Below are 21,031 nucleotides of genomic sequence, written 5' to 3'. Positions count from 1 at the left end.
TTTCTTTTAAGGCATTTAACACAGTTTTAGGAGCTTAAGAAATGAGACATATAATAACTATTAAGAAGTAATTCGACTTAACTTTCATTTCAATAATTCCCAAATACCTATGTTTTGATGTGCCCAAGTACATTTCCAGGATGTCAGGAGATACGTGAAATTGTCTAAAAAGATTGAAATAACAGTTTGTTTTCATTCATTTAGTCTTAAAAGTCTATACATATCTGTTTGACTAAATAATTCCAAAAGGAGAATAAAGGTTCACAGAGATATAATGATTACCCCAAACACCAATATTCACATATCATGTATAGTTCATTAGCTGTTCATTTTAATTATAAAAATTATTGTATAATTTTAACTCATTTTATGTACTTAAGAAAAGATTTACTATCACTTATTTTTTCCTATGAGGGAATCCAATGTAACTATATGCATATTCAGTAAAGTACTACAAAGGGGAAGCAGAAGGTTTACATTACATTTTCTTTCTGAAATGTTTGTAATCTCTAACCATGTGTATGTTATACTCTAGAAAATGGCAATGAGCTAATATGTGTAGTGGAGTTAAGAACCATTATTTTGTTTGATTTCAACTTTATACTATGTGTTAATGATGTGTAATTTATTTTCATTTTCATTGTTTTCTGGTACTGGGGGTTGAACCTAGAGTCATTCTTACTCTGCACTACATTCCTCAGCCATTTTTTTTAATTTTTAATTTTAAAACAGGGTCTTGATAGCTGGGTATGGCGGAACACACCTATTACCATAGTACTTGGGAGACTAAGACAGGAGGATTTTAGGTTCTTGCCTGGCCTCATCAATGTCATGAGGCTCTTTGAACTTAGTGAGATCCTGTTTCAAAGCAAAAAGTATAAAGTAGGGATGGGGTATAGTTAGAGGTAAATGCCTCTGAGTTTAATCCCCAGTACCACAAGAAAAAAAGGGAGGGAGGGAGGGAGGGAAGGAGGGAGGGAGGGAGGGAAGGAAGGAAGGAAGGAAGGAAGGAAGGAAGGAAGGAAGGAAAGAAGGAAGGAAGGAAGGAAGATGCCAGGCATGGTGGCACAGGCTTGTAATCCCCACACTTGGTAACCAGGAGGACCTCACAGGTTTGAAGCCAGCCTCAGCTACTTAGTGAGGCCCTCTGCAGCTTAGTGAGACCCTGTTTCCAAATAAAGTATAAAACAGGCCTGTGAGTATAGCCTAGAGGTAGAAAAGCCCTTGGGTTCCACACCCAGTACAAAGGAAGGAAGGAAGGAAGGAAGGAAGGAGGGAAGGAAGGAGAAAGAAAAGTGTCTTGCTAAATTGCTGAGGCTGACCTCAAATTTGCAATCTTCCTGTCTCATCCTCTCAAGTACTGGGATTACAGGCATGAACCACCATGCCAAGGAAAAGTAATTAATTTTTAAAGTAAAATAAAGTAAATGATCTAGAAATAAAAATACTCTGAATTTCAATTTTTTTCCTCTCAGACTATACAAATAACTTAAATATGAAATAAGGAGATAACAAGTATATGAATTAACAGAAGCATAATCTTAGATAATTTTATATATATATGATAGAAAAATAAAATTTAAAATGCACAAATATTTAATCATATGTCAGTTTCTTATATCTCACTTTCCTTTATTATTTTTCCACCATGTAGCAAAAGTCACCATCAGAGTCATTCATCGGTCGAGAGAAGAGGTCAAATTCCCAGTCATACATTGGGCGGCCAATTGAGCTGGACAAGATGCTGCTGTCTAAGGTGAAAGTGCCACACACGTTTGTCATCCACTCCTACACCCGGCCCACCGTGTGCCAGTACTGTAAGAAGCTCCTCAAGGGCCTCTTCAGGCAGGGCTTGCAGTGCAAAGGTAAGGACCGCCGTGTTCCTCACTCCCTGTCAGCAGCCAATCTTCCATCCTTAAATTCATCTCCATCCATCTGGAATTGTTATCTTTTGTTTCACAAATTCTTTTTCCAGTGAATTTCTGGTTTGGATTTGTTTTGTTTAAAAATTCTCACACTTAGATTGCAGATTCAACTGTCATAAACGTTGTGCACCAAAAGTTCCCAACAACTGCCTGGGTGAAGTGACCATCAACGGAGGTAGGTGAAGGACCAGTACTCATGTCTGTGCTGCTCCACTAGAGGGGCAATGATTATGATTTATAATGTAGGACTTTGCCTTTATTTTTATTTTTTCAGTTCCTGTGTTTGTATCTCAGCCCAATGTAAATTACAGCCCCAGTTTAGTCTGCTTTACTATGGAAAAACATCCATTTCAGCTCATTGAGTTACAAGATAAATCAGAGGCTTTTTTGAACTTTATGTGGTTAACAGCTAATATTGAAAACTTAGATGGCCACAGTTTCTTTCCCAGCTTTCTTATTTGGTGCTCCTTTCCTAGTTTGTTCAGATATATGGAAGTTTCTGGAATGCCTACAAATTATAGCTCTTATTCTTTAATCATCTGTCCTTCTTCTTCCAAGAATTGAGTCAGAAGTCAGCCCTTTTTCCTATCGGCTGAGGAAGGAAAGGATCACAGAGACTGGCCACCATTTCCACTCTCCACCCAGATACTATCTCCACTGTCTATGTGATGGTTAACCTGCCTTTTTAATAGCAAGAGATACTTGAGTAGACAAATTCTAAAAAATATGTCTTTTTTCTCTATTTGGAAATATTTTCATTGGAAAACAATCTTAACTATGTAACTTAATATTGAAGGACTTCTAAGAAAAAATGCTACATCCCTAAAGAACAGCCTGCATTTTCTTTTAATGGATCACTGCCAATACTAGCGTTAAAATCCTAGGTTACCTTTTCCCATAGATAGTAAACTGCACTATACCTTCAGTCTGATAACAGTTTCCCAATGCCTCTGAAAATAAAAAAAGATCTATAGAAGACCAGAAAAACCAAATGGAGTATCTCATTACTAAAAAGATGACAAATAAATTATTATCTTTCCTCTGGAATTGTTTCTTTCTAAGAAATTGTTGAAGAGCTAAGAAGACATCTCATACATACTGATTTCTGCCATGGAGATTCATGAATTAGCTGTCAAAATTCAAATTTAGAGCAAATTTTTTACTCTTTGTGGCATGTCATACTGACTTTGTTCAAGTTCAGGGAATGCCACTACACTCAATGACTACAACCAAAGGGAAACAGAGCCGTTTTTGAGGTTGATTACTTTGAAATTTCATTTTCCCATGGAGTAAATGGTAAAATGTGAATTTTCCAAGCTTGACAGGCCAGAGTTTCTCATCCATTTTTCTATGATTAAAATGAGTAACTTGCATAAATTAAGTAAGTAAAACATTTGCCCTAGCATGAAATCCATAAGAATAGGGTTCAAAGATCTTAGGTATTTAGACACTGCAGCTTTTGTGACCAATTTAAATATTGTAATGCATGATTCAAACATTCCCTACAATAGCAAGAATCTGTGACACAGAATCAACTTTTATGTGAAGATATCCCCATCCTCCCTTATATTTCTTTTTCCCGTGCTTGAACCAACATCCGTTTCTGCTTGCTTGTGCCTGGTATCACTTTTCCTCCCAGCTTTGAGCTCTGTCCTGCCCTTGGCTGCCTCCCAAAGCTCTTCAGGACTCTTATTATTTTTAGGCTTAGAGACATAGAAAGCAATCATCTGTCTGTGCCATTATACACTCACCATCTCATACATTCTTATGAATTAAAATGGAAAGTCGGAAGAGAAATTCTTCACAGAGCTACCTTTTTTTAGGGCTTCCAGTTGATTTGTTTTAGGGTAGCTTTTTCTCTGAAGTGCTAGCTCCAAGATTCTAGGCTTATCTTCATGGGTCAAAATCATTTTCTAGATTTGCTTAGCCCTGGGGCAGAATCCGATGTGGTCATGGAAGAAGGGAGTGATGACAATGATAGTGAGAGGAACAGCGGGCTCCTGGATGACATGGAGGAGGCGATGGTCCAGGATGCTGAGATGGCCATGGTAGAGGGCCAGAATGACAGTGGGGAAATGCAGGATCCAGACATGGACCATGAAGACTCCAACAGAACCATCAGGTGAGAGCACAATCCCAGTCTCCATGGCACCAAGGAAGTAGGTGATAACTGCTCTTTAAAGCTCTGTGATATTTTATTGTACTGTAAAAGAAATGTAAAGTGTGTGTTAGTTTTGTTATATGTGAGGTGTATGCTGTAGGTGAGAGGTGCTAGGGATGGGAGGCCTTGGTTACCTGGACAAAGTGTGGTGTGCATCTTTCCTGGCAGTGTATCATTCGATGACCCCTTTACTATTGCACGTGAAGATACTCATATTTTCCATTCACAAGTTTACAATGACATGAATATTAATTAGATTACCTTATGTGGTATTACAAAGATCAGGTATCAACTTCAGCAGACACCAACTATTTTATAGTTGATCTAGATTACAGGTAATCACATTTTGTTTATACTTTATCGATTTTCTTTCAGAAAGATGAGCAATTGCATATTTCTTTCTAATTATTTCTGCTTTTTATCTAGATGATCCTCACTTTTTTTTTTTTTTTTTGGTGGTACTGGGGTTCCTGGAAGCCCTTCTACCTCAGGGCTAAACTCCCAGACCTATTTTGTATTTTAATTTGGAAACAGGGTCTCTTAAGCCAGACAGGCTGGCTACGAACCAGTGCGATCCTCCTGTCTTCACCTCCCAAGCGCAGGGATTATAAGTGTGTGCCATCACGCCTAGCTGATCCACACTTTTTATATTAGGAGTTAGCACACTTAGTCCACCAGCAAAAATTAGATCGCTGCCTGTTTTTTCGGTTTTGTTTTTTGCGATACTGGGGATAGAACCCAGGGGCATTCTACCTCCGAGCTACACCCCCAGCCCAATTTTTTATTCTTTATTTTAAAACAGGGTCTTACTGAGTTGCGGAGGGCCTCACTAAGTAGTAGCTAAGGCTGGCCATGAATCATAAACCTCCAGTCTCAGCCTCCTTGTAATTCCCAAATGCCGGAATTATAAGCATGCACCACCACGCCATGCTCTGCCTGTTTTATAATTAATTTTTATTGTAATATAGCTATGCCATATAGTCTATGGCTGCTTTTGGACCATCATAGTAGAGTTGGATATTCTATAAAGCCTAAATGGTTTATTGCCTTGTCTTTAACAGAAAATATTTTCCAGTCTAATTTAGTTTGCAAATCATATTGAAACTTTTGTCTCCATTCTACAAATGTCAAATTCATTGGCAAACTAAAATTTATGAGAGTAAACATATTTTTACTTAATAAAGATTTTTAAAATGCTAGGAAATATTAGCCTTATGATCCAACTCTCTTTTGAGTGATGTACCTTTCTTTAGTACCTAAGGTTTTAGGGGAGGATATGAGAAAGGATAGAAGAAGGGAGGAAGAGACAGAAAAAAATGCCAGAGAAAGAAACAGAGGAGCAGGGAGTGGAAATCGCTGAAAGATCAGCATCATTTTACATGAATTAATAGTTATGTAAATGACAGTTTAAAAGTGAATTATAATTGTTATGAAATCATTCAGAGACCATAATTCATGTTGAAAAATATAATCTATAAATGATGAATATTGTGCCTCTAATATGCAATAATAGGCAAATAAACTTTCATGTGTGGATACCATAGTCTGAGTACACTGACAGTAGTCTACCTATCGTTTACCAGAACACTGAAAACCATATAGTTCAACCTGACAACTAATGTGCTTATTAGCCTACTTTGAGGTGGGTGTGTGTGTGTGCGTGCGTGCGTGTGTGCGTGCGTGTGTGTGTGTGCGTGCGTGTGTGTGTGTGTGTGTGTGTGTGTGTGTGTGTGTGACTGAAGGCTGAACCCGGGGACATTCTACTTCTGAGCTATACCTCCAACCCTATTTTCTTGCTAAGTTTCTGAGGCTGCATTGAACATATGATTCTCCTGTCTCAGCCTCCCAAGTACTAGGATTACAAGTTTGTATCAACATGCTTGGCTCTATCTTGGAATATTTTTTATACTTTATTGATGCATTATAGTCTTGCATCATAATGTAGTTCATGGTGATAGTGACTACATGCACATAGCACTTGGTGGGCTTTCTCCCAGGTCCCTTACCACTCTCCCCTTCCCCACACAGGGTATTGAGATTGACATTGGCATTTTCGTATATGTACATAATGTTTATGGAAGTAATTACTTCATTAATTCTCCCCACCGCCATCCTCCCCTAGACCACCTCCCTCACTACATGGGAGTTTCTTCTTGTTATCTAAAGTCCTTCCTGTATCCTAATTACTCGTCAGCTTCCTCTTATAAGAGAAAACATATGACCCTTATTTTCTTTGACTACCTAATTCCACTTAACAGAATATTCTCCAGGTCCTTTCGATTTCTTTCAAATGACATATGTCCTACAAATTTGTAATCCATTCATCTAATGATGTATACCTAGGTTGGTTCTATAATTTGGATATTATGAATTGTGCTTTTATAAACATGGATATGCATATATATTATTAGAATATTCTGACTTCAGTCCCATTTGAAAGATACCTAGGAGTTGTATAGCTAAATCATATGGTGGATTCATTCCCAGTTTTTGAGGAATCTCTGCACTGATCTCCATAACAGCTTGCAACAATTTGTAATTCCACCAAAAACGGAGAAAAATTCCTATTTCCCCATACTCTCTTTAGCATTTGTTATTGTTTGACTTCTTGATAATTGCCATTTTAATTGGGGTTAGGTGGCATTTCAGTGTAGTTTTGATTTACATCTCCCTGATTGCTAATAATGTTGAACATTTTTATGTATTTACTGGTCATTTGTATTTCTCCTTTTGTTAAGTATCTATTTAGTTCAATTACCTATTTCTTGACTTTTTAGTGTTAAGTCTTTTAAGTACTTTGTGTATTCTAAGTATTAGTCCTCTTTTAGAGGAATAGCTAACACAGTTCTCCCATTCTGTAGATACTCTCTTCAAACTCTTGATAGTTTCCTCTGTATCTTGGAAAATTTAAAGCGGACATATAAGTGCCTCTCACTCTTCAAGTCATCCCCTTTCTGAGCCATGGTACCCTGGCAATACATTTCACAGAAAATGGGATGTGATTTTTTTTTTTTTTTACCTTTTACTTGAAAATAGTCAAAATAAGATTTTACTCGTGAAAAGATCTATGTCTGAAAACGTTTCTCTCCTAAACTGTTTTGACTTTTCAAGTCCATCAACAAGCAACAATATCCCGCTCATGAGGGTCGTGCAGTCTGTGAAACACACCAAGAGGAAAAGCAGCACGGTGATGAAAGAGGGATGGATGGTCCACTACACCAGCAAGGACACGCTGGTAAGAGCCGCGGAGGGTTGCTTCCTTTGGCTCACATTAATTAGAGGGAACTGGCACCCTGTGAAGACGGTGGAGTGTCTAATCTAATGGGAGTAAACATCAGTGTGGCTGTGGCGTGAGATCACACAAGCACCTTACACTCTCTGGGGGTCAGATGTAGTTAAACAGGCAACAGAGTTAGAAGTGTAGAAAGAGATTTTAGGAAAATAAAATCGTCTGCCTCGATTATTTGGATGTCTACCCGGAATTTTATAGCAGTTGTGAAAGCCACATACTTTTTTTGTGAAAAGTATGTGGTTTCCCGTTGGGCTACGTGGTGCACGCTTGTAATCCCCGCGCTTGGGAGGCAGAGACAGGAGGATCACGCAGGTTCGAAGCCAGCCTCGCTGGCTTAAGAGACCCTGTTTCCAAATAAAAATATAACAAATAGGTGTCTGGTAGTGTAGCCCAGAGGTAGAAGGGTTTCCAGGAACCCCAGTACCACCAAAAAAAAAAAAAAAAAAAAAGAAAAAAAGGAAAAAAAAAGTATGTGGTTTCAGAAAGCTCCTTTGTTATTTAGAATTATAGAAGAAACACTGCATTTTAGGAAAAGGAAAAGCTCTGTAATGACTTTGTATATTTTATATCTTTGACTTCATTTAAAAACTGATCCATTCAGGCATATTGTAATCCTACACTTTATTTGAGGCAGTTCATTTCCCCAGATTTTCCTAATAGCTGATGACATAACATGTGTATGTTAAATGAGAGAAAACTTTGATCCAGTCTTCAAATAAACAATTGGTGATAATTTGATTTTTTAGCCATTGATAGTATTCTCATTTTCTCCTACCTATAGGATTTATTTCTTAGGTAAATAAATAAACTATAAATTAATCGATACATCTGTAATCTTAACCTCCTTGCTAAAGAGAGAAGACATACATTACTTATTGTAGGAGAGGTTGGACGCCATCTAGTTCATCATAAATATGATGTAAACTATTTAAATCATATTTAAAATGTATTTGACTGGTTTAAGGTTGGTTGTGAAAGAGACCAAAAATAATGTTAGGGCATTGGGCCTAAATAGATAAAAATGCATACATACACACACATAAACACACAACATACACACACACACACACACACACACACACACACACACACACACCTAAGATCATGAAGAATGTACCTAGAGTAAACTGAAGGAGGACCTGACTACCAAATCACAGTAGTAGATTCAGAGTGAAATTAAGAGAAGTTAGAATTGTTTAATGCATTCCCTGAACTTTAACTTGATTTCAACCAATGAAATCAAGCCTGTCAACCAACAAAAGATTCTTTAGTTCTTTTGTAACATTCAAAAGTCTTTGCTTGCAAATGGAAGCCAAAAAAAAAAAAAAAACAACTGGATCAGCATGATGTTTCTAATGCTCTAAAATGCTGAACATATATAAACACCATACCTTTTACTAAGTCTTGTATTACGATAGATGACAATTCACCTTCAGCTCTTCAAGTGACCAAACAAAATTTAAAATTCTGTTTGCCATTTACTATGTACATATTAAGTGCCAGGTACGTTTCTGCATATTAATACATCATCCCCTTTATCACTCACAACCCCCCTTACTGTGAGTGCAGAAATGTATTATAAAACATACGCTACATAGTAAACTTCCAGAGTCAAGCTCAGTGTAGGCTTTCCTGGCCCAAAGCCCAGTGCACTTTACACCATCAAATCAATCCTGTTCCTATTGAGAAAATGGACTTATTTAATCATTTTGGGGTCTATTTGTTTTTTTTTTTAATAAAACCTGAATCTGACTTCCATTTCAGCGGAAACGGCATTATTGGAGATTGGATAGCAAATGCATCACACTCTTTCAAAATGACACAGGGAGCAGGTACTACAAGGTAAGGCGATTCTAAATTTGACTGGAGTCTCTCACCCCTTCTTGTTTTCTCAAGTGGGTGCAGAGAATGACAAATATAAAATGCATCCAACAGACATGACCATTTTTATACTTCCTCTGAAAGATACTTTTTTTATTCTCTATAGTTTCCAAATTTTTTTTAAAAAAAACCTTGTTGTGTTCTCTGAATTCATCTGAGAATCTCACATTTTCCCGGGAACTACTTCTGGCCCATTGGGGTGGTGGAGAGGGAGAGGGAGGGAAAGCTTGATTGACTGTTTTAGAAAAATTGTGTGGTTTAACTAGAAAATTAGTGGTCAGAGAGCAGATGGGCTAAAAGTAAATTCTTGAGACTTCACCATAGGCATTTCATCTCCAAGAGTTAAGAAACATTCCTTGACTTCTCCATGCTTGTCAATATTCATAAAGAACACTTTCCTCTAGGGAAATATTTGGCATAAAGTTCCTTTCTGTTCCTCTATATTAAACAGTACAGATGTAGCATGATACATTACCCAGTAAAACACAGTTTCAAAAGAAGTCCATAGTGAAAGCAGTAGATATGTTTTCCTTCAAAGTGAATGCACACTCCAGCATAGTTGATCGGATTCTTCCCACTTCACATAGCTAGGACAGAAGAAGGAAACCTCACTAATTTTAAACTAACAATTGTAGTTTCAAAGATATTGTTTTTGAGCTGGGTATGGTGTCACACACCTGCAATCCCAATACTTAGGAGGCTGAGAAAGGAAGATTGGAGGTTGAAAGCCAGTCTCAGCAACTTAGCAAAGCCCATAGCAACTTAACAAAACCCTGTTTCAAAATTAAAAAAAAAAATAAAAAGGTATGGGGTGTGGGATGTGTATCTCAGAGGTGGAATGTTACTACTCTTAATCCCTAGTACAAAAAAGAGATGGCTAAGTAAAATTCCATTATGTATATATCCCACATTTTTGTAATCCATTACATCATTTACAGGGAAATAGATGGAACTGGAGGACATCATGCTAAGTGAGATTACTCAGTCACAAAAAATAAGAAATCGGATGCTCTTTCTAATATGTGAAAGCTAGGGAGAAAATAGGTAACAGGAGGAGCTCTAGATGTAGAAGGAGATCTTATACAGGAGCAAATAAGGTGACCAAACTGAGGGGATGGGAAGAGGAAAGAGGGAAACTCTCTAAAGCACATGATGTACTTAAACAAACATATCAAAGTCAATCAGTAAGCCAAGCATGGGAAAGAGGAAGGGGAAGGGAACGGGGTAGGAATTGGGTAGGGGCCAATTGGGTGATTGTGTATGTGTGCCTCCACCATCTATTATCCCACTAAGATGTAGGACTACAATACACCAATAAAAAATTTAAAAATAAAAATTAAACATTCCCCCACAAAAAAAACCAAAAAGATATTTTCAGGTTCGCAGACAGCATCAGTTACTTAGTGAGGCCATCTGCAACTTAGTGAGACCCTGTTTCAAAATAAAGAATAAAAAGTCGGACTGGGATGTAGCTCAAAGGTAGAGTGTGCCTGGGTTCCATTTCCATGACCACACACACACACACACAAAAGGATTTTTTTTTAAATCAACTCATACTTTCTGGGAGACAGTGTGGCAATTAATTATTTTAATATTTAAATGTTCTTAAAACCAACTACTCTAAAAACCAATTACTCTTTTTTTTTCTGGCTAAACCTATTCATTTGGTTATATGGTGGATATACTATACTAATATATATCAAATCGAATCATGTTTAATTTCATCACTTCAAAAATTGGTTAATATTTTACAAACAACCATGCATAAATACATTTCAAAATGTTATCATTTTACCTCCTGCATACGTTTTAAAAATTACCAAGCATGTCCTAAGTCTTAGATTTTAGTAAAGATTCAAAATTATTCTTACCCATTCTGATTCCTACCACATAAATATTGGAAAAACAAAGCACATATTTCCTAGGAAAAGGTGATGATAATGTTTTCCATTGTAAATATATCATTAAATTGTTTATTAATATTCTGTTTTTTATTGTTTGATATAAATGATAGCTATTGTAGTTTCATTTTATTGTAGTTTAAATTTTTATCTTAAATTTTTACATGCCTTTGATAAACTGTACTTAGCTCACTCTTTCTTCCACAGGAAATTCCTTTATCAGAAATTTTATCTCTGGAACCAGCAAAAACGTCAGCATTGATTTCTAGTGGAGCTAATCCTCACTGTTTTGAAATCACGACAGCAAATGTAGTCTATTACGTGGGAGAAGATGTGGTCAATCCTTCTAGCCCACCACCAAATAACAGTGTCCTCACGAGCGGCACTGGTGCCGATGTGGCCAGGCTGTGGGAGATGGCCATCCAGCACGCCCTCATGCCGGTCATTCCCAAGGGCTCCTCTGTGGGTTCAGGAACCAACTCGCACAGTGAGTCCCCAGGTTTTCTAACTGGCCCAAAGCTGGGTCTGCCTTACCCTGGCTCAGTACACCCATGATCTGCCTTACCCAAGAACAGAAAGATAAAAGATTCTTGTGGTGAATTTAATTTCTTGGAAAACATATAGACTCTAAATAAACAGTGTTTCCAATAGTAAAATATTTATTTGTTAAACTAGACTATTTTATTGTATTTTTACTAATTTATATATTACTATATATTAGGCAATTGCGGATCTATAGAACTATTGATCATAAAAGAAATCATCTAGTCAGTTTTAAGTTTGAACTGGAATGCATCAAATAGCAATTAATTTATTTTCCCCAAACCAGTTATCTTGGTAAACCATGCAGTATGCTTGATGTCCAAAGTATTTGGCAAATCATGATAATGTTATCCCATGAGAAACCTCTGTTCATTAGTAACATGAGGTCTATTCTCCAAAAACACAATCAAGTTAAAGGGTTGAGGATGAATTCTAAAAAGAAATGTTACAGAATTATTTGTATAAGGGTGATTTTAAATTTCGCCAGGGTTATTAATAACAAAACTTATAAGTTAGCTTGTTTTTAAGTTATAATATATTATCTACTGATGGATCATATTTTTCTACAATTGACATATTAATAGAATATATATGATAATTTTGGTGCTAATTACTTTATAGAAGATCTCTATTTCAATATCTAAAACAACTCCAACAAGTCATTGCTTTTATAGAACATTAGTCTCTAAAAAGTTTGCCTAAGCTCAGACCAGAACTGTGAGGTAGCAAGCCAGTATTTGAACTCAAGTCCTTCTGACTCCAAACTCTAAACTGATAAAATATTATTTTTGAAAACTAAAAACAAAGTAAATTTGTATTTTAAAGGAAAATAAATATTATAACTTAAAATTTTTTAGAAAAATCTAATTGTTATGATTAATTGATAATATGGATCAATTAATCATTGATAAACATGTATTTACTTGTTTGGCTATTACCTGACCTTCTATGTGTATACTTTTTTTTAAACATGCCTTTCCAGAAGATATTTCTGTGAGCATTTCTGTATCAAATTGCGAGATTCAAGAAAATGTGGTGAGTATGTGTCTATTAATATAAAACTTGCTAATATGATTTTGGAGAAATTAGAACATCATAAAACAGATTTTTATTTATTATCATTTTAGCTGTTCTGTATTTTTAAAAATAAGATAGGATCTATTTGTTGAAACATTACAATATGTGTTTGTTTTGTAATTTTTCTATAATCTATATTTTAGTGCCAAATACCAATTGTTTTTTATCTCAGGCAATGATGCTATCATACCTAGTTTTTCATGTTTGTCCTTCATACTGAAATTTTAATGGTTAGTGTTGCACAGTAAAATTAACACACAAAATAAATTCCTTGATTTGCATGAGTGGTTTAAACATGCCATTGTTTTCATTCCTTAGTACCTAGGAATGCTGTGAAATGCAAGGTTTGCATATGTTTCCACAGCCACCTGTGCATTCAAGGAGACCTAAGAAAGTTGTGTAAATCAGATTTTACAGGTTCATATTCTAGTACCCTGGTCACCTGGACCATGTTCCATGTTGTCATCTCAGTCTTAAAAAAATTATAAAGATTATAAACCAATCATATTATAAGATATAATATACCTATCAGGTGTTCTTTATACGTTATATTTTGTAACTATAGCCAGTAGCCACAAAGTAATAAGGCTTTTCCCACCTAATACTTTTGACCTAGAGCTTTCCCTCTTCTCTGCTACTATACTCATGTCCAAAGCAAGCAGTTCACATAGCCTTACTTACACTGACCTGAGTTTGTTTTATAAGAAATAAACTCAAGGAAGCTCTGTTTGTTATTACTATAAAGAAAATAGAGAGCCAAAGATGATTAGAATTAGACAACTTCACAATGAAGCTTCAATAAATTCTTGGGCTGTCAATCATGAGACTGATGTCTAAGGACATCAACTTCCTGTTGCTCTTGTTCCATTAAAAAAAGCTTTGGGTTCTATAGGTGACTCTAAAGCCTCCTGTGAAATTCAAGATAGCAGCACTGCTGTCCTAAAAATATTGAACTGGCCATTGAATTTTCAAAGAAAGCCTAAAGAATACTTCTCTTAATAGATACAGTGGCTTAGAATCAGAATATAGGAATGGAATTCATATGTTTTATTTTTCTTCAGATAACCTTGAACTCACTCTATGAACATTCCTAATGGGTCATGGATAGGAAACCATTTTTAATTGTTTTCTAGGGAAAAGAACAATGGAAAAGGATAGGAGTGGATAGCACTTACAAAGTAAAAGCACTTTTTTAAATGAACAGGGAGGATAAACAGAAAATGAACAGTGGAGGATAAACAGAAAAATACCATGAGATATATCCTACTGGGAACAAATAAAGTATAAAAGTATTATGTTACATTTTCTTAAGCATGGTCATCAAATCACAGACTGTAAAACTTAAAGCTGGGCATGGTGGCTCATGCTTGTAATCCGCGCAATTGCAAGGTGGAGACAGGAGGATCGCGCAGGTTCAAAGCCAGCCGCACTGGCTTAAGAGACCCTGTTTCCAAATTTTAAAAAAAGTATAAAAATAGGTCTGGGAGTGTAGCCCAGAGACAGAAGGGTTTCCAGGAACCCCAGTACCACCAAAAACAAAACAACAACAACAAATCTTAAAGCTATGCTTTATTCAGCAGTTATTATTTCAAAGAAAAAAAAGAGTAGACTTCTGTAAGGTGTTACCTCCAGAACTGAGAAAATGGAAATTTACCTACTACACCTATGAGACTTTCATAATGGGCTGTCAGTCCTTTGCTGTGTCTCTGAACTCACTTGGTGTGATTTGGCCTCTTCCTATTGCATAGGTTCATGGAGATGTGGGCACATAGTGAGGGAGCAGCCTCACCATTATAGCCAATGAGTGAATTAGGATGCACACAGGATGTGATTGGGAGCCATGCACATGTACTGAAATTTCTAAATAGCCTTCCAAATGAGCAAAGCCCTTTTCATATAATTACAGTAAATTATATTGTATAAAACTGGGTGTGGTGGCGCACGCTTGTAATCCCAGCCCTTGGGAGATTGAGACAGGAGGATCGCGCAGGTTGGAAGCCAGCCTCAGCTACTTAGTGAGGCTCTCAGCAACGAAGTGAGACTCTGTTTCCAAATAAAATATAAAATAGTTCTGGGGATGTAGCCTGGAGGTAGAAGGCCCCTGGGTTCTGTCCCCAGTACTACCAAAAAAAAAAAAAAGGCATTGTATAGTGCTAGGCCTTATTTCTCTCTTTTGAAACATATTTGATATTACATGAGAAAATCTTGAGCACTTAAGATAAGAATAGTTTTCAAAATAATACTATATTACATTAATTAATATACTTTGAATATTGTAATTATTGAAATGTTATCTATCATTTACAATTAATTAATTTTAAAATAATAATAATTTGATAATTGACTTAATAAGGCTATATTATTTATTAGATTAATATTTGCTTTCCCCTCATCTTTGTACTTCATTGGACTTGTACCTATAGGACATCAGCACAGTGTATCAGATTTTTCCTGATGAAGTACTGGGGTCTGGCCAGTTTGGAATTGTTTATGGAGGTAAGTTAGTTCATAAAAAAACTTTATTAACTTTTAATTTATATCTACCTGTGTTTAGAAAAGTAAAGACATAAAAAACAAGACCTATGGATGTAAATTTATCTTGAGGTAGTCATTCTTTGGAAAACTGGCCTATTTCTGTTTTAAAAAAGAAAAAGGCAAGTTTTTACTCCTAAAATGCTGCTTCTGCTTAATATTAACAGTCTCTATACACAATACTGAAGCGATTTTATACATATGAAATACTGAAAAACAAGAAAGTTGTGTTCAGAAACAAATTAGTTCTATTCTTTTAGTGTCTTCGATCAGAACTCTTACAGAAGTTCATTTAGGTTACTAGGCAAAAAAATCTTTTAACTTTCTAATGTCATCAATAATTCATCTGTTTCATTAAGGTTTAGAATTCTTTTAACTTTTAAGGTGAGTCGGGCATGGTGGCGCATGCCTGTAATCCCAGTTCTTGGGAGGCTGAGACAAGAGGTTCACACAGGTTCGAAGCCAGCCTCTGCAACTTAGTGAGACCCTGTTTCCAAATAAAGCATAAAACAGGTCTGGGAGTATAGCCTGGAGGTAGAAAAACCCCTGGGCTCCACCCCCAGTACCACACACACACACACACACACACACACACACACACACACAAAAGCTGAAGATAGCTCAGAGGTAGAATGTCCCTGGGTTCTATCCCCAGTGCCGCATAACTTTTAAGGTGAATTACTGCACTTTTATTTTCTTATTGTCAAGCCCTTTGGTGAGCTTATTATTTTAACTTCCACTATTTTAGATTGCAGCCAACCCAATGATATTTTTCAAAAACTTAAGATAGCATTTAATATTTTTGCCTGTTCTATTAAATGACGCTGATTCTTCATATGATGACAAATGCCCTTTTGTGTGAGGTTGGGTCCAAAATGATCACAATGTCCTACTCGATTTTTACTCATCATATGATATCACACTTTATAATTTCAAAACTAAGTTCCATTATATTTTACAAAGGAACTTTGATTTTTATAAAAACGTATCCAATAATTTTTTTCTTATGGAAAACCTGTTAAAGAGTGAGCAATATTGTTTTTTTTTCGTTAATGCATAATAATGTAATCAGAGATCAAATATTAGGTTATTGTTCTGTTAAAAAAATCACAGACACTGGTAAGTAATACATGACTGCACATTTATAGGGGGAAGGCAGAGGAGAGAGATGAAACTAGGAGACCTGCAGGTGCAGATCATTTGGCACAGACAACACTGAAAGATTTTGCAGAATCTCCTCACAGGGAAGACTAGATCATTACAGGTAGACAGAGATAGGTTGTGAGAAGATTCTCAGAAGAGAATTGAGTCCTATGATAATGAAAAAGCAGAGATCAAAGAAGCTACAGCCTTGCAGAGAGTAAGCTGCAGAGATAGATGGACTGAAGGAGACGGCTGTGAGTCAGAGTCAGGGGTGATATTTAGGAAGTAGAAATCATGAAAACAGGGCACTGTGGTAGTAAAGGAACACAGCCTGGAAAGAAAGAAAGTGGAGAGAGAGATGCAGGGTGAAGAGCACTAGCTTCACAGTAAATATTGAGACAACAGAATGTCAGTCACACATTTAGTAAATGACTCAGCCCAAACTCTAATGCTTCTGCCTGTAACACTTATTAGTTTATGGGGAACTTTAAAATTGCACTTTCCTAAGGTGGTATGAATGTCTTCTATATTAAGTAGATCAACATGCTATTTCTAAAAGTATACTATTTTTATGAGAAAATATCAGACTGTTGATACATATAGATTTTTATGCCTTAGTTCTCTTGTTTTTTGTGTTGTGAATAATTTTAACAGCTAAACTTGATTAAGAATAATAGAACTGTCAGGAGTGGTGGCACACGCTTGTAATCTCAGTGCTTAGGGGGCTGAGACAGGAGGTTCACATAGGTTCAAGGCCAGCCTCAGCTACTTAGTGAGGCTCTCAGCAACTTAGTGAGACCCAAATAAAATATATGTAAAAAAAAAAAAAAGAAAAAGAAAAAAAGATCTGGAAGTGCCCAGCCGTAGAAAGCCCCTGGGTTCCACCACCAGTAACACACACACACACACACACACACACACACACACACACACACACAAGAATAATACAACGAAGAATGAAGAAATCAACCCATAATGGATACTAGTTCTTCAGAAATGCTAATTTATTCAGGGAAACAGTTTTAATCAGCCAGGTGTGGTGGTGCAGAGTTTTAATTTCTGTACTTGGGAGGCTGAAACAGGAGGATCTGAGTTCATGGCCAGCCTTAGCTACTTAGTGAGGCCGTCTGCAATTTACTGAGTCCCTGTTTCAAAATAAAGAATAAAAAAATCAGGCTGGGGGTATAGTTCAGAGTAGAATGCTCATGGGTTCAATCCCCAGCACCACACACAAAAAAAGTTTTAATTATTCTTATAAATTACCTTGTAACTTTTGGTGTCCTTTAATATAAGTAATATTTAATTACATTATGCTAATTTTTCTCATTTCTCTTTCAAAGGGAAACATCGTAAAACAGGAAGAGATGTAGCTATTAAAATCATTGACAAATTAAGATTTCCAACAAAACAAGAAAGCCAGCTTCGAAATGAGGTTGCAATTCTACAGGTACTTCTTTGATTCTCATCCAAGGTCTAGAAAGTTTCCTCCTTTACTTCTGCAAAATAAAAAAAAAAAAGTTATCCAAATGGTTGTTGCATAGATATTTAAGAGCACTTTAAAATAACAGAAAACGACTGGCTGCGTCGTACCTTTCCTGATTCAAGACAGTAGTTGTTCCTTTATATGCATTTAATTCTAGGTTTTAATGTTTTATTAATATTCAGTAAATGGGTGATATGTCAGCAATTGCTCATAGTGAGCATGCTGAGGCCAGTTTGATTTACCTTACAAATAACCTTGCCTTGGTAAATATCCCTCCTTTATGCTGTGATAATTACATGAATTTGACATATAATTGCCAGCATATCAGTTATGAAAGATATGCCTGAGAATCAGATCATCGTTTATTAATAAACTCTACCTATAAGCTGTCTGTTTTGTATTGAGCATGTTACCTAACTCCTTTTTAAATCCAGATTTTCTAATAAAAGTTATTTTGTGGTATTTAAAATTATATTAAACATAAAAAATTATATTATTTTTATAATTTTTTCAGACCAAGAGGAAAGTAAGCAGTTGTTTGCTAAATATGATCAACATAGCTATCTCGTATACACAATTTAGACAACTGATAAATACCATTTTATATAACTGCCATAATTTTCTACTTATGCAAGCTGATCTTAATTTCTCATTCACAATTTTATAAGTAATTTTAATTTAAATATCACTAGAAAAACAATATATTTTGTATTGTTATTTAGAAAAACAAATATGTTGTTTTATTTATCATGTATTGAATTTTATATAATAAATTAAAAACATATGATTTCTACCCTTCAGGAGCTCATGTGTATAGACAACCAAAAAATAATGCCTTTTTTACATAGAAAATTAGCAAAATTTTCTAAAGCTCAGAATTTCTAAAGATCGTGTTTCATTCTCTTAGACAACCAATATAATACAGAAAACTATTCACAATGTTCTCTCTACTTTCATGAGGAAAAAGATAAACACTCATCTAGAGACATAAATTTATGAATTCATGGCTTACCACTTGCAAATCAGGCACTGAAAATAGATTTTAAAAATCATTCTTACCTTGGCGCTATTGAGCTTCAAGTGATATCTGAAAATTTGATAAGTGACATCTTGGCTTCTGTTCTTCCGACCTCCACCCTTGTGTGGTCTCCTGAGTCAGAGCGCAGAGAAAGAGCCTCCAGAGGTAGCATGTGCACCAGAGACAGGACACAAGCAGAGAATTTCTTAATTACCATGGCTATGTTTCTCTGCGTGTTACTGCAATTTCCAACTAAATGTTGAGAGTCTAGATTTCAATGCCTTTTAATTGCTTCTTCTGAGTCTGTCAACATGGTATCAGCTGCTGCCTTTGGAGTATGATAGAAAAACAAACTATATCCAACCATTAAACGGCCTCCTTACCTCCTCTTCCAGAATATTAGAGTCCAACAATTGTCAGGTACAATAATAGACACATGGGAAATTTTTCATTATGACGTGGTTTTCTAAAAAGAATTTAGTTGGGTTGGAGGGCAAATTATACCCTTCAAGCATTTGAAGAGGTCGGACATTTTTCATATTATAGCATAAAAACTCAAAAATTCTCCTCATTTATCCTCACTGTCCCCAATCATTCTTTGCCACCTTCATTAAGCTACTTTCTATTGGGTAAATATCATGAGTTGAATACTATTCTAATTTCACTAGAATATCTTGCTGGGAAAGATACTAGGATTAAGTTTCAGGTTTTGAGCTGATTGGTTTGGGCAAGAGTGGCACAGTAGATGTCTTAGATGTCCTAAGAATGAAAATATGAGGCTGACTTGCCTATGAAATATCAGCTCTCAAGAGCTATATTCAGGAATGATCTGCTAAGAGATGACAGGTGACTTTCTCTAGATGGATGAACTTGCTTTGGGAATGAGTTATAAATCCTTTAGGGGAATAGAGGGACAGGTTCAGAAAGATGGAGTTTCTGAGAGGGAGGTAGATAAAGAATCTGATAAGACCAGGGGTGGAGCATGAAGGAGATTTAAAAAGGAACAATTGGATGTAGGTGAAGGGCTGAGATTAGTCAAGTAGTAGAAAATCTAAAACACAGGAGCAGAGGATGATACAGAGGTAGAAATCAACATGGCAAAAGGAACCACGAGTTTACTGTATGTGCATGTGTTTAATTTGTGGCCCATAAAACTGATATATTTATGTCCTGTTTTCTATATTCAGGACTTTTCTAATTTCAAAATTCTCTCATACATTGCATCATAAACAGAATCTATAGTATTTATTAGTTCTTATACAGAAAATTAAAAGTTGTACTTCAGAAAAAGGACGAATAAAAATATACAAATTAGAATCATATTCATAAGTATTATCCAAAAGCTTTTTATACATTGTAATATTGCAATGCTTGCAAATAACAATTGGTTTTGACTAAAGAAGCCTTTATTGATTATTTAAATTGCATTAATTATGTCAGACTAATATTATTTACTTTAGAATTTAATCTTCTAAATGTTCTAAGATGGGGGGATATCTCAGTGGAGAATGTTTGCCTACTATGTGTGAAGCCCTGGGTTCAATCCCAGCACCGAAAAAAAAACTATGAGATGTTCTAAGATATAGTTGAAAGAAGATCAGCTTTTTGTAATATCCATAATAATCATAAAACTGCTTTCCTTTTTCTTATCTTATTGACATAAATCCAAATAACAGTATAAATTCTCAGATCCTTGAGATTTTTATGAAATAAGTTTAACACCAACATTAGCATCGCTCTGAAATGTCTTAAAAATGAAGTGTTTACAGATCATGAAAATAGAACTATCCTAAATAATATAAGTAACACAAAATGACATAAAATTCACACATGTCTTAACTTCAGCTATTAAAAATATCTAAAAAGATTAATTTTCTAATGATTAAATCAGATCTTGGAAAACCTTCACCAACATCCCACAGAGAAAATGAAATGGAAAAGGAATGGAGAATTTTGTTTTTTCACATTCTATATTTATATAACATTGATATCTCCTGTGAGACAAAGTGCTTTTATTTTGTTTAATTATTTTTTTACCAAAATAGAAAAAAATCAAAATTATGACTATAGCCAGA

At 35.6% G+C, this 21,031-nt stretch overlaps 1 protein-coding gene across 2 annotated transcripts in view; it reads left to right on the top strand.

Moving 5' to 3' along the window:
- PRKD1 (protein kinase D1) overlaps positions 1-21,031 on the top strand; it is a gene marked incomplete at its 3' end in the record, with an annotated part of 322,889 nt that overhangs the window by 263,352 nt on the left and 38,506 nt on the right. For both annotated transcript variants that reach the window (XM_080708236.1, XM_080708235.1), the window contains 9 exons: positions 1,655-1,865; positions 2,023-2,100; positions 3,843-4,047; positions 7,198-7,321; positions 9,143-9,220; positions 11,368-11,647; positions 12,686-12,738; positions 15,204-15,276; positions 17,796-17,902. In XM_080708236.1, coding sequence (XP_080564362.1) covers positions 1,655-1,865; positions 2,023-2,100; positions 3,843-4,047; positions 7,198-7,321; positions 9,143-9,220; positions 11,368-11,647; positions 12,686-12,738; positions 15,204-15,276; positions 17,796-17,902 — 1,209 coding nt within the window. The remainder of the gene's footprint in view (positions 1-1,654; positions 1,866-2,022; positions 2,101-3,842; positions 4,048-7,197; positions 7,322-9,142; positions 9,221-11,367; positions 11,648-12,685; positions 12,739-15,203; positions 15,277-17,795; positions 17,903-21,031) is intronic.

This window comes from Muscardinus avellanarius (assembly GCF_963383645.1).
Source record: "Muscardinus avellanarius genome assembly, chromosome: 12".
In the NCBI taxonomy this organism is placed as follows: domain Eukaryota; kingdom Metazoa; phylum Chordata; class Mammalia; order Rodentia; family Gliridae; genus Muscardinus; species Muscardinus avellanarius.
Note: the sequence above shows the minus strand (reverse complement) of the source record. Positions and strands in the feature narration are given on the sequence as shown.